At 36.9% G+C, this 12,490-nt stretch overlaps 1 protein-coding gene across 2 annotated transcripts in view; it reads left to right on the top strand.

The window, feature by feature from the left end:
• ZNF804B (zinc finger protein 804B) overlaps window positions 1-12,490 on the top strand; it is a 224,989-nt gene that overhangs the window by 190,263 nt on the left and 22,236 nt on the right. For both annotated transcript variants that reach the window (XM_021551719.3, XM_021551717.3), the window contains exon 2: window positions 2,539-2,682. In XM_021551719.3, the coding sequence (XP_021407394.3) occupies window positions 2,539-2,682 (144 nt within the window). The remainder of the gene's footprint in view (window positions 1-2,538; window positions 2,683-12,490) is intronic.

Genomic DNA, 12,490 nt, shown 5'->3' with positions numbered 1-12,490 from the left:
AAAAAAAAAAAAAAAAACCAAACCAAAAAAACCCACAAAAAACCCAAAGCAACAACAATAACAACAACAGAAAAAAAACACCAAAGAAACCAACCCACAACCCCTCCTGCAAAACAATTATGCTTTGGCTGGCTTCCAGTGAGTGAAAAACTTACATTTTTACCAGTTTAAAATAAAAATATGTTGCCTCCAACACTTGATTTTCAGGGAAGACATCTCTGCATAATTAATACTATTGCATCCGCATTCTAATTTATGCATTTTAATTATATCAAAGGCCTAGTGAATAATTAATGCTAGCAAAACAATGGGTCTGAAGCATAAGCTGAAAAGTATCACTTTTTAATGGGCTCTGTAAATTTAAATAACTAATGAAAGCTATTTAACTATTTGATTGTGAGTATATTTCTTCCTGATACAATCCAGGATTAGCTACCATAATTGAGCAGCCTCTCAAGTGGAGTAATGTTAGCTCAGGTTAGTTTTTTTCTGAGTGTGCTATAGTATATTGACCCACCTGAGCTACATGCTTGCAGGAAAGAGATTTATTTGCATGTTTCCCCTCTGGGAGGAGCTGGTATGCCATTGGTATCATCAATAGGATCTAAAATCAAAATTCTGGGCTTAGTGTTCCCCTTTGACCTCCTGTCTTCGAGTAGGTCAGTTCATGCAAGTTTCATGGGGAGATTTAGAATTGAATCTAAAGAAATACAATACAGAATTTATTATCTTTGAGTTCAGCAATCTAAGAATTAAGGATGTAAGCCAAGTTAGTAATTTAGAGCCTTGCAGTGGTCAGAGAGAGATAGAACCTCTGGAGAATTTAATCTCACCCTAAAATGGGTTTTTGAAATAGATGGGATTAATATCCATTTGGCATTGCCTAGCATTTTTCTCTTTCTTACAGAAGAAGTTTAGAATAATGTCTTACCCATACACCTAACTTCTAGACAGACAAGTTTAAAAGAAGTTAATCTCACCAGCAAAGGCAGCCTCTAAAACTATGGTGTGAAAAAGACCTGCTCACACCAATCTGAGGGTGTAAAGACCAGGGCAAAACAGAAGGGCTCACAGCACAGACCTGTGCAAAGTTCAGTGAGTCACTGATAACCAACATCAGTTGCTTGGCCAAGTCTCAGATTTGAGTTGTCTCCCCCTCTGAAGGGCTCAAAATGCAGGTTCACATTAATCTGCCATGCCCAAACACCAGCCTGCAGCCCACCCTGCTCCCTGGTGGTGCTGGCAGTGTGATGTGCTAAGAGCAGCCTGTCCCAGATGTGCAGCGTGTCCTGGCTTTCGTGCACTCTGAGTTTGTCACCATGCCAAGAGTGGTGAAAGCACGTGGACAGCAGACAACACTGACTGCAGAGCATGGAAAGCCTGGCAGCAGAAAGGGTTCATTTATTTAGGAGAGTAAAACAGTACAGCAAATGATGAATTACTGCAATCCCTGGCAATATATTACATACACTCAAGAAATATCAGCTTGTCAATATGAATACAAAATTAATAGCTTCTACCAACTTTTTTGTTCTTGTTTTCCATATCAGAAGTTTGTACTTTAATGTAAAATGTTTGAGAAAGTGTCATAAAAATAACAACAACAGTATAATGAAGGACTTTTAAATGAAATAAGATTGACAAAGGCTGCTGCCAATTTTGCATATCAGGCCCTTTATTTAAGTGCATTAATTTGAGCTCAGTAACTTTTTGCTCCTATGTTTGAAATTTTCTCTTTTACCTAATATTATGTGTTGAATTGAAGTATTTGACTCTCCATAGCATTCATCACTTGTGTTACTGGGGAGATATGAAAGGCAACTATGTAGGAACGAATTGTGTTTTTTTCCCTGTTGTCAGCTGCGTTTGCATGAGCCTGGATGTGAGCTAGTGCTCTCCTCAGTGGCTGTGGACTGAGTCAGGCAGGGGAGAGCTCCTTTCAGTTTGGTCAGGCCGGATGGTGTGTCCCTTCATGCAGATGTCAGGAAGGACAGGGAAGAACAGAAAAGGCTCTTGCAGAGGGTGCCCTGCTCCAGGGAAATCTCATCCAACAATGATAAAAAAAATAGCAATCCGCTGCCTGACCCCAGTGAATATTTCATAGAAGTCAGAAAGCAGAACACAAAAGAAAATCTGCCATAATATCAGATTAAACCAGTTTATTTCTTGTGAGCAATAGTACCTGAAAGAGCAGATACTGGGGCAATCTAGGGCTAGTGTCAGAGTTAACAGGCTGACACTGGGGGCTTACTTGTTCTTCACTGCTCAGCTCTCCTGCCCAGGGGCTAGGCAGTATCCTGCTGGTATTCCTCTGTACCCCATTCCTCTCTATGTTCCTTACAGCAGAGCCTAAAATGAGTAGTAAGAATGATTCCCCAAGAAACACAACTCTTTTATTGAATCCTGTTTAAGACCAAAACTTGTTTGGCATGCTTGGGATGGAGTCTGGTGCTCCAGCTGCCCAGTGCTTGCAATGTGCCTGCTGAAAAGAGCTGCTGAAGCAGGACTCACAGCCTCCCTTTGCTTCTGCCTTTGCAGGACTACGCTGAGAAGGAGAAAGCTGCAGCTAAGGCCCTGGAGGATGTGAAGGCAAACTTCTACTGTGAACTGTGTGACAAGCAGTACCACAAACACCAGGAATTTGACAACCACATCAATTCTTATGACCACGCTCACAAGCAGGTAAACCTGATAAATGTCTTGCATGTTACAATGGTCTCTCTTCCCTCCTCATTGATTGTGGGAGGTTTCGAAATTCACCCAAGTAGAAGACAGTTCATCATTTGATGTTTTCAACTTTAACATGCTGCTTTCCATTAAAATAAAATGGAAAATATTCTCTTTTATCACAATTTCTTTTCAGCTACTCTGACTGAAAGACCTTCAGCTGTAGCTTTAGATACATGCTTAATACTGATGTCCGGACTTAATTTGATAAATTTAAATGTGGAATTACTCAAAAACCACAGGCATGAGGAAAGACCACTTCCTCAAATGACTGGGTCCCTCTTTTGAACCTCCCAGTCACAGAAAAGCCTCTATTCTTCATGCTTTTATCAGAAGGTGTATGACCATGCTGTTTCAAGCTGATTGTTCTGTTCCAAGGGCAAAAAAGAGTTTTGTCTGCTATTTTTTTAAAGCATCTGTTTCTGGAGTTAAAATCTATGTCTCATAATGTTTGTCAGGCAAAATACATTTTTACTTGCATGCAGAATGATATAAATTAATCCCTTATGAGACATTGGATTCCTGAAAAAAGATAATAAATACTAATTTTTTATCACTTTTTTGTATTAATTTCATCACATTTGTATGTGGTAGGTATAATTTATCTATATGTGCCTACTAACTTTATTTCCTGTGTCCCAATTTTCCTCTAATTTTAGCAAAATCCATATTTCAGTTGGCAATATTAAAGGAAAATGCTATTAATTCATATAAACACTTCAGAATTTAAATAAATGGTTTGTGAAGTCCAGTAGTGAATGTTTCTGAACCTCTGAAGCAAGAGATCACACTGGCTGACCTGGCATGATAAGGACATGTTACTAGATTCTGTAAATGGATCTTTTTCTCCTGTATTTCTGCCAGTCTTTGCATTTAAGTGCTCAGTATTGCGTGCATCCAAGTTGCCAGGGAATTGGTGTCCTCTGTGTGATCACACTTCTGAGTTCATGGGGATCAGGAGCTGCCTCAAAAATATGTGAAACCATTACAAGTTGCAGATATTTCTGAATAGAGTATTAGAAATAATAATGTTGAATAAAATGAGCAATGCTAAAGGCAAAACTCCTTGCTCTCCCTGAAAGCAATCTTATTGTCTTCTGCAGTATCACAGAGGATGTAAATCACCCTGGAATTTTCTGTGTGCATCTATCACAGCACTTTATTAAAAACTGCCTAAGGTCTGCCCACACATCAAATGCTGAACTATCCTGCTGAATTCAAGCACCCCAGGCAGCTATCCATGGGTAATAATGGGACTCTTTTGTCCCATCACTCCCAAACCAGAGTTATGCATCTATGTATTAAATAAAAAGCAATTCCCCTCATCACCATTCCATTAATTAATCCATTTTTTTTATAATAATACAAAACAAATGCTTTTCCAGATCCTAAACCTGTGACTCTAATCCCTATAAATCCCCATTTGCTGCACACAAGATTTTTTCACCCTTCAGCTGTTTTTTTAAGTCATCAGAAATGCATCTGAACTCAAATGGAGCCATTTGTGTTCTTTCCTCTTCACACACTCCCCCTTCAAAAAGCAGTTTATGCCAAATCAAACGGCCTGCTTCATGCACCAGCTATGATTGGGTTGTTGGGCAGGGGAGGTTTTGGCAAGTTTCTGTTATAAAAGGACTTGTTTAAGCAATAAAACTATTCTTAATTTTTAGATAAATTTACTGCTTTAAAAGCTGCCAGACATAGTGCTGGAAACTGAGAGTCTGCACAGGAATGCATGACACATTCAGAATATCAACTGGCAGTGCAGGCTGACCTCATCCTGCCCTTTCAGATGTAGTTCAGAGGCTCAGTTAGTGCAGGATTAGCTAGCTACCCTCCTGATGTGACAGGGTAATTCAGTCTCTTCTCCCCTCTCACTTCTTACCTGGTCAGCCAAGTCTGGGAAAAGAATTGGTTTGCTTCTAGGAATAGTGTAAGTGCTTACTCTGACTTTTATAGTCAGTCACAGAAAAGCCTCTCTTCATGATTTTAACAGTGTAATCTTAAAACAAAAAAAATTTAAAAAGTTAATTCATGATTTCTTGTGGTTTAGTTAGCTTTGTTTCAAATTATTTATTCTGGGAGGAACATTAGCCACCACAAGAGCCTCTTGCTCTGAAGGTATGTGTTCTGTTTCCCAGAAGTTATTTGAGGGTAGCTTTAGTAATCTGCATGGATATGTTCTAAATATCATTCTTCTAATGGAGAGTAAATTAAAATGAGACACTCTTTGCCCCTCAGTAACACTACAGTATAGTCCTCCCATGTGATTTCCCATTTAAATGCTACTGCTTCACAATTTGTATTAAAGTGGAAAGGAACTTTAGAGAAGATAGAAAGGCAGAAAAAAGGATACTGCACTGAGTGCTTAATCATAAGTCTTTTGTTTGTCTTCCAGAGGAAATAAATTTTATTCAGAGAATTGTGACTTTAATTCCGAATATTATGGTTTCATAAAATTCATTTTGCAATCCATTTTCTTATAGATTATTTCAACCAGTTGTTATAGCAGGAAGTGCTGAGTCCTGGACCTAGCAATTGGCATACCAGCCACTGCCCTCCCTGTCCTCTGAGGCTGCAAAATAATATGAATAATCTGGCCTTGTTTGCATAAATGGTCTTTCTGTTGTCTTTCTGTGTTAGATTATTCTAAAGCAATATATTCAGAGATACTTTCCCTCTCTCTGCTTGCTACATACCTTCAAATTTATAAGCATAAAAATATGATGTATATGTACATATATATGCATAAAATTTTGACAGACCATCAAAGATCAATGCCCATATCTTCATTATCTTCTAAGATTGTAATGACCCTGAAGAGTTCTAATATTAAACTATTTTTGACTAATATTTTCCCACTATTAAACAATTCTTATTCCTTTGGTTGTCTTGTCAGCATTAGTCTCAACATCTTTCCTAACACACTACAAGAATTTTTCATTGATATTACCTGCTATTGGAAATTAATTTCTTTCAGTACACTGATGGATAAAGTGAACTCAGAAGATCTGTCTGGTGGAAGTTTGCACTCCTGAGCCCTGTGTTGTTAAACCTGATACTGAACAAGGCTGGGGCAGGAGTGGGAGTGACTTTCCTGCGAGAACCTAATCTTTCATCTCCGTACAGCATGCATCTCTCATTGGCCCACCACATGTCAGCTAAGCCACTCGAAATCACAGCTTTTTCCCTTTGTATTTTTTTCCTATGACTTTATCGAGTCAGGGGCAGCAGTCACAGGGAGTAGCCTATTTGATAAATCTGCAGTTTCTCTCCTCAAGCATCAAGGTGAAGGATGCTTGCTCTCGTTTGCTGTATTCTCTGCAGTAAAAGTGAACTGCACCAGAGCAGGGCATCTTGGCTCTGCCAAAGCTACCTGAACACCAAAAAGCACAGGGGTCCTGGTGAGAATTCATTTAAAAGTGATCAGGATGTAGATAACCAAGAGAGGCTGCCACCTGAAACCTGAAAAGGTTATATCTGTGGGAGTAGGTTAAGCTGGAAATAATATATAAGTGTAGTTCTTTTTAATCATGTTGTGCGAGTCTTTAAAATGAAGCCAAACTTGAGCAGAGATGTCAATTTGGTTGACATTATTAAAAGTAATCTTTTAATAACTCCAGGTCACGCACAATGTTCATTCATTCAGTTAACATCAAAGTGGTTGAAGCTTTCAATTTTTTGGCTAAATAATCCTTAGCAATGAGCAAGGTTTTTAGATGTCAGCAAATGAGAAAATAGCAAATAATGATAATAATAAAAATAGACGTAAGCAGCAAAGAAAAACAAGACTGTATTGCCATCTTGGGGTTTCTGATGACAAAGCAAGCCTTTAGTTTTGTTGTCAAAATTTAATCATGCAGTTAAATGCACCACATTCTCTCCTGTGATAAAAAATGTACAAACTAACAAAAACCTATAAAAAGCACCCTACAACATACATTTTAGTGTCCTTGAAGGTGGCAGTACTAAGTAAGCAAACAGAAGTTTCAGTCTACTCTAGTTTACATGCACATACCTGTATTTTAGTATTTACATCCATGCATACTAGCATTTGGTTATATTTTTGGCATGAGAGCCTGATTTAGTGTGTACAGCTGTTGGCACTTACTGTTAAGCCTTTATGGTACTTGTGGATTTAAACTCTAATTCAGGCAGAGATTTTGCTCCTGTTAAACTTCAAAGCTAGCAAATATACTTACATTTTAGCCATCATTGCTGCTACCATGCAGAAAATGCACTGATAAGTTTACTCAGAGAAAGCTCCAGGAATGAGTGTAAATGCTGACATCTTGTTAGTTCATCTTGAGGGTGTTTTTTCCAGGATCTCTATGTTTATTGGAAGAAAAATAAGTCATGTCTTTTGGTGCCAAGGTAAACCTGTATTACCCAAACAATTTTCATTTGGAGAAAGGACAACTGGTTTGGCAATATCTGAGGGATTTCACCTTAGGATCTGGATCTGGGAAATTAGGCAAACATGTTAAGAAACCTTCTTGTGGACAAAGGAATGCATATTTATCAGTAAGAACACATTAATGACAGACAGGAACACACCAGCATGAGGGTTCCCTACTATTTGTGCTTGTGTAGTCTTTGCTTTTTCCCTTGAAGCACAGGTGGACCCACTGGTGCTCCCATGGGGACAGGGCCAAGGTCCTTCCATGGAGCTCCTGCTCCTGCACCTCTGCGCCAGGACACCGGCCTGTAAAGAGCTGACCCTTTAAAGCAGGACACTGACCCTGGATTTGTGGGGCCAAGTTTTCCACATGGGCTCAGTACTCTGTGGCCTCCTCAGGAAATAACCTGAGTGGTAAGAGACCTCATAATTTCTTGATTTCAGCTGGCAAGCGGTGCTGTCAGCAGTCACCAGGATTCTGCTTCTGTCACCCACAAAACAACACCTTGGGTTGATGCTTATCAAGAAATACATGCATACTTGTAATAAAATTTTCACATTCCTCACATCCCTAGTAAGATTAAAAAAAAGAAGTCAAACAAGAGAAATAGTAATATGATGTTAGATTCCCTCAAACAGCTGGTTTATAAGTGGACTTGAAGTGATATAAGAATTTTGTATATGTTGTAATCACCATCCTCTTTAACTACCAATGGATTTCTATGCTCCAGAGCAACTATCACATACACAAATTGTTACATGTGTGCAATTTAGAGGGTTTAAAATTGGGCCCTGTCCTGAAAACTTTGAACGTTGTAAGAGGTAGCCCTATAAGCAGGCCCCTCAAAAAATAAATTACTTATATACATAAAAAGAAGGAAGCTCATATGTTTTACAAGAGAGGGGTGTTAGAGATTGAATTACATCAGAATATTGACATTATGATTCAATGCAGTCAACAGTTTCACAGACTTTCTAGAAAGTATTCTTTAAATTCAGTGAAATGCCTGCTTATTTCTAACTTTAGACAAGTCCATTACCAGTTTATATTTTAACTGTCTCTGCTATACAATTTAGTATGATCATCTCTTCCAGTATAACATTTGTCAGACACTTCTGCTTCTTTGCAACAATTTTTTTTTCTCTTGAATTTGGGGTTATGGATGATGTAGAATTCTCAACTGTTGTTTCATTTATTCATTAATCTACAATAGAAATAACAATTTTCTCTGCTCTAGCCTTTTAAGCACATCTTTCTCTTCCCTTGGAAACAGCATACTCTTGACGTTTTTAGTCTAGACTAGTTTATTTTTATATGAAGACCAAAGTTAAAAGCAAGGAATTAATTTCTGTGGTCTATCATACCATTTCAATGTCTTTTTGTCTTAAAGACACACTTCTTTCTTGCTCATTGTGAAAGCAGAGATTTTCTTGTTGCTTCTTATTCCTATGCCATTTATTGCATTCTCTAATTTCTGTTATAGCTTCACACTTTCTTAGCTGTTCACTATACACTGATTTCTCAATGTACATTCTTGTTCATACTTCCAAAAATTACTTCCAGTCTGACTGTAACTCTTCTTGAAGAGCAAGTTTTTGATAGTTTCTTGCTGAATAGTTATGCTTTTCTCATACTGCCTTTTCCATAATTAAATTTAAAAGTTATTCTCACTCTTTCAGAATTTTTTCATGTAAATTAACCCCTTCCATTCATGATTCTTGCATATAAACTTGTTTTGATTATAAACTAGATTACCCCAACAGTAGTGGATTATTAGATACAGAACTGATTGTGGTGCTTGTAAATGAGGTTTACAAGCTCTTTGTATATTAAGAACAAGCTTTCCACTGCTCTTGGTTATTGGGCTGAAATTTTGTTTGTGGATCACAAGCTTTAGTAAATTAACAGAAAAAATAGTATTTGCAAAGTCAAGAATAAAGAAGTGAGAAGGCTTCAGAATCAACACTGTTGGGACACCCTAAAGCGATACGTTTATGTATCTGCCCTTTAATGAAATCTTTAATCTGAGGCTGCATGTTTTCACTGAGGAAATATCCCTGACTCAGTACTGAAGCTGGACTGTACTTTAGAATTTAATCCCTTTTGTGCAGGGGATGAAGCTGCTGCCTGTAAAAGAAGTGATGATGTGAAATGAGGGGGAAATAGAAGGAGATCAAATGGGTTTGGGAAGCAATTATGGAAATAAGTGTGGACAGAAACTGCTAGAACAGCAAGGCATGGAAGTATCCTCAGAAATTAGAAGACAAGGGAGAAGAAAGAGTTACGGGAGGAAGGACCTGGATAAACAGTCAGTAAATGAGGAGAAATACCAGGAAAAAGCACAGCAGGAAACTCTCAGTGTCAGCCACGTAGCACCACCAATGTCTACGTCATTGCATTTAGAGATGAGGAACTGAGTGAATAGGCCACATTTCACGACTCTAATTCTGTTAAAGAGAGTACCATGGATATTGTATTGGCACACAGTGTTGCATTGAAAAAAATACAAAGGATTTACACAACATAAAAAATGCTAGATTCTGGAAAAAAAGCAAAGAATGGAATGTATAGTGCTGTTTTCATATACGTTTTCATATTTTACTACTGCTAGATAATATAAGACCAAAATTTTCTTGTCCTGAATGCTTCCTTCTGTTATTTAGACACAGAGAAATCCTGCCTTTCAAAAAACATGTTTGAATCACAGCTGCTGTGCTTCTGAGCACCTGCAATCCAGCAATTTTGAAATGCTGAAGTAGCAGTTCAGGGTAACAGACAATCAGGTTGTGTCACATCACAGAAACTAATGCAAATAAAGTAACATAAAGCAAAATATCAGCATTTAAGTAAAGGAATAGTGTACAACATAGGCACAAAAGCAGGACATAAACAACATGATAATTCTGTGGTTTCACTGAACTAAGTACATTTATCTTCCCAGTTTGAAAATTTCTTCAAATTAATGCTTGCTTTATAATATCATGCAGTAATTTCTTAAATGGTATGAGGGGAGGCTTGCACTTATAGATCTGCTACACAGAGATGCTTCTACTGCACACCAGAGCAAGTGCATGTACCAGAGTAGCTCCAGAGCAGCAGAAGCAGCATTATCAAATACCACTGAGCACACTCTGGTGATTAGGAGTGACTCCAGGCAACACATTCCAAAGAAATGTCACCAGAAACAACTCTTTATTTTAAACTTACCAGTCTGTGCAGAGTAGTGAGCTTTATAAAGAACTGTTAAACCTGCTGCCCTACCAATGCTTTGCTACTTTCTTATAACCCAGTGATAAAGTAAATAAATTGGCAGTATTCATCCTTTTTAAATTGCATATTACTTAGAATAATGAGATTCCTTTCATTATTGGCCCTCCAAAAAAAATTCTTGCAAATAATACAGAGCTTTGTTTAAATTTAATGTTCTTGATAAACTAAAAATGCTAGATGCTATGGAATTACATTTGGTGTTCTTTAGAATGAATGCTAATTAATATGTAAATTAGCAATTTAACCCTCTTTAAATTGGAAAAAGTCCCATGGGACACCTAATTTCATAGTTGTTAATGGTGGTCCAATGACTGTAGAATTTTTCTTAAGCATTTCATTATGTAAGGAATTACAAAAGTATACTATCTGGTTTTGGCATTTAAGGCATAGCAATAACCAGAATGTCAGCTAGAGGAAGTGCTTTTCATTAATGCCTGTGTCATTGTTCTTTCTGTTCTTCTTAGATGGTACACTTTTTAATTACTAAAGTTTTAAAAGCAATTTTCCTAGCAGGAAGAATAGTTGATGCAGTGTAATAGATGGCTTATTAAAATAAGCAAGGAATTGTAAGGATTATATTTATAACAAAACAAAAATGATGACACCAAACCAGAGAAAAACACAAAATTACCTCTCAAACCATAATTTTAGATTTTAATTTTGCACAATAAATCCTCACTCAGAGCATGAAGAAACACACTCTTCTTCAATCATATTTATTTAAAAAGGTGCAATTAATCTGGTAGAAACAGAATATTTAGTTCAAATAATTTCCCACTGCTTTAAACTTTTCTTCCATTTAAAATACAAACAAAGAAAAAGATCCCAAAACTAAATTAATTAAAGCATTCTGTTATTACTGTTTTAACATGGCAATGATAACTGAAACCGAAAACAAAAAAATTGAAACAAAAGACTTTCTGAAACATTCCATTCAAATTTTAAAAAATGGTTTTGACCAGGTCATAATTCTTTATCCTAGTATATAAAAAGAGTTATCAGAATCTACATATTCCTCTTTGGTTTTGAGTTCTGAAATGTTAATATGTGAAGAACATAGAATATTACTTAGTTAAATGAGCTAGGCATGTTTAGATTATTATTCCCCGCTAACCTTTAGGGCAGACAGACTGAAGTCATGCTTGTGTTATTTAATAAATAACTTATGTTTAAGTATAATTTATGTTGGATGTTGTTATCCTTTTGAACATCTCTGTATTCAGGGCTACAAAATTTTTCCACTTTTTAAATACCAGATATAAAGACAGAAGAAGCAGAATAAACAGAATGTCTTCTATCTACTTCTATGCAAAGTATCACCATTCACGTGAAACTGTGCTCATGTTGAAGGGCTGGGCTGGACTGACTGCAGATGTACATTATATTTCCTGTGCCAGCTTCAGAGCACTGGAACATATTACATAATACTGTGTGATAATAATTTTTAATGTAATAGTACAAATATTACACAGTACACAATACATATTTTGCACAGTTGGTTGGGGTTTTTGTGTTAAATCAGTAGATCTGGAATACCTGGTGTCATTTCAAGGTCAGGTCCTATGGTATGCACAGTTAGTGAGGTGAGAGAGGCAAAGCACTGCCAGATGCTATGACTGGCTTTGGTGACTGTGGGCTCACAAGTACTTGAAATCATATTTTTGGAATGACTTTTAGAATAAGGTATCATTCAACCAGATTAAGGAACCTGTTGCACAGGATGTGCCACTTCTGTACATATCTTACCTGAGAAAGTCCTGTGCCATAACCAGCTTTTTGGAAATACAGCAATTAGATGTCATAGTAAAATTGTAAATGTTCACAGAAAAATTACATTTCTCTTGGCTTCTGCATAACTTTTGAAATTGAACTTGCATAAGTTTCTCTCACCTGAAAAAATGATAATACTTTTAATCCCATTGACATACACAAAATAAATTTGGCACTATAAATATCTGTCTGGAATCTTTATCTATTATATCTCTGTTCATTTTTAAATGCCTGTACCTTCCAAGCAGTAATTAATATGCAAGAATGTAGCTGCACAATTGATTCCTGTGGAGCTTTAAGTGATATTTATCATCTAGGTTTGT

This window comes from Lonchura striata, chromosome 1 (assembly GCF_046129695.1).
Source record: "Lonchura striata isolate bLonStr1 chromosome 1, bLonStr1.mat, whole genome shotgun sequence".
NCBI lineage: Eukaryota > Metazoa > Chordata > Aves > Passeriformes > Estrildidae > Lonchura > Lonchura striata.
Note: the sequence above shows the minus strand (reverse complement) of the source record. Positions and strands in the feature narration are given on the sequence as shown.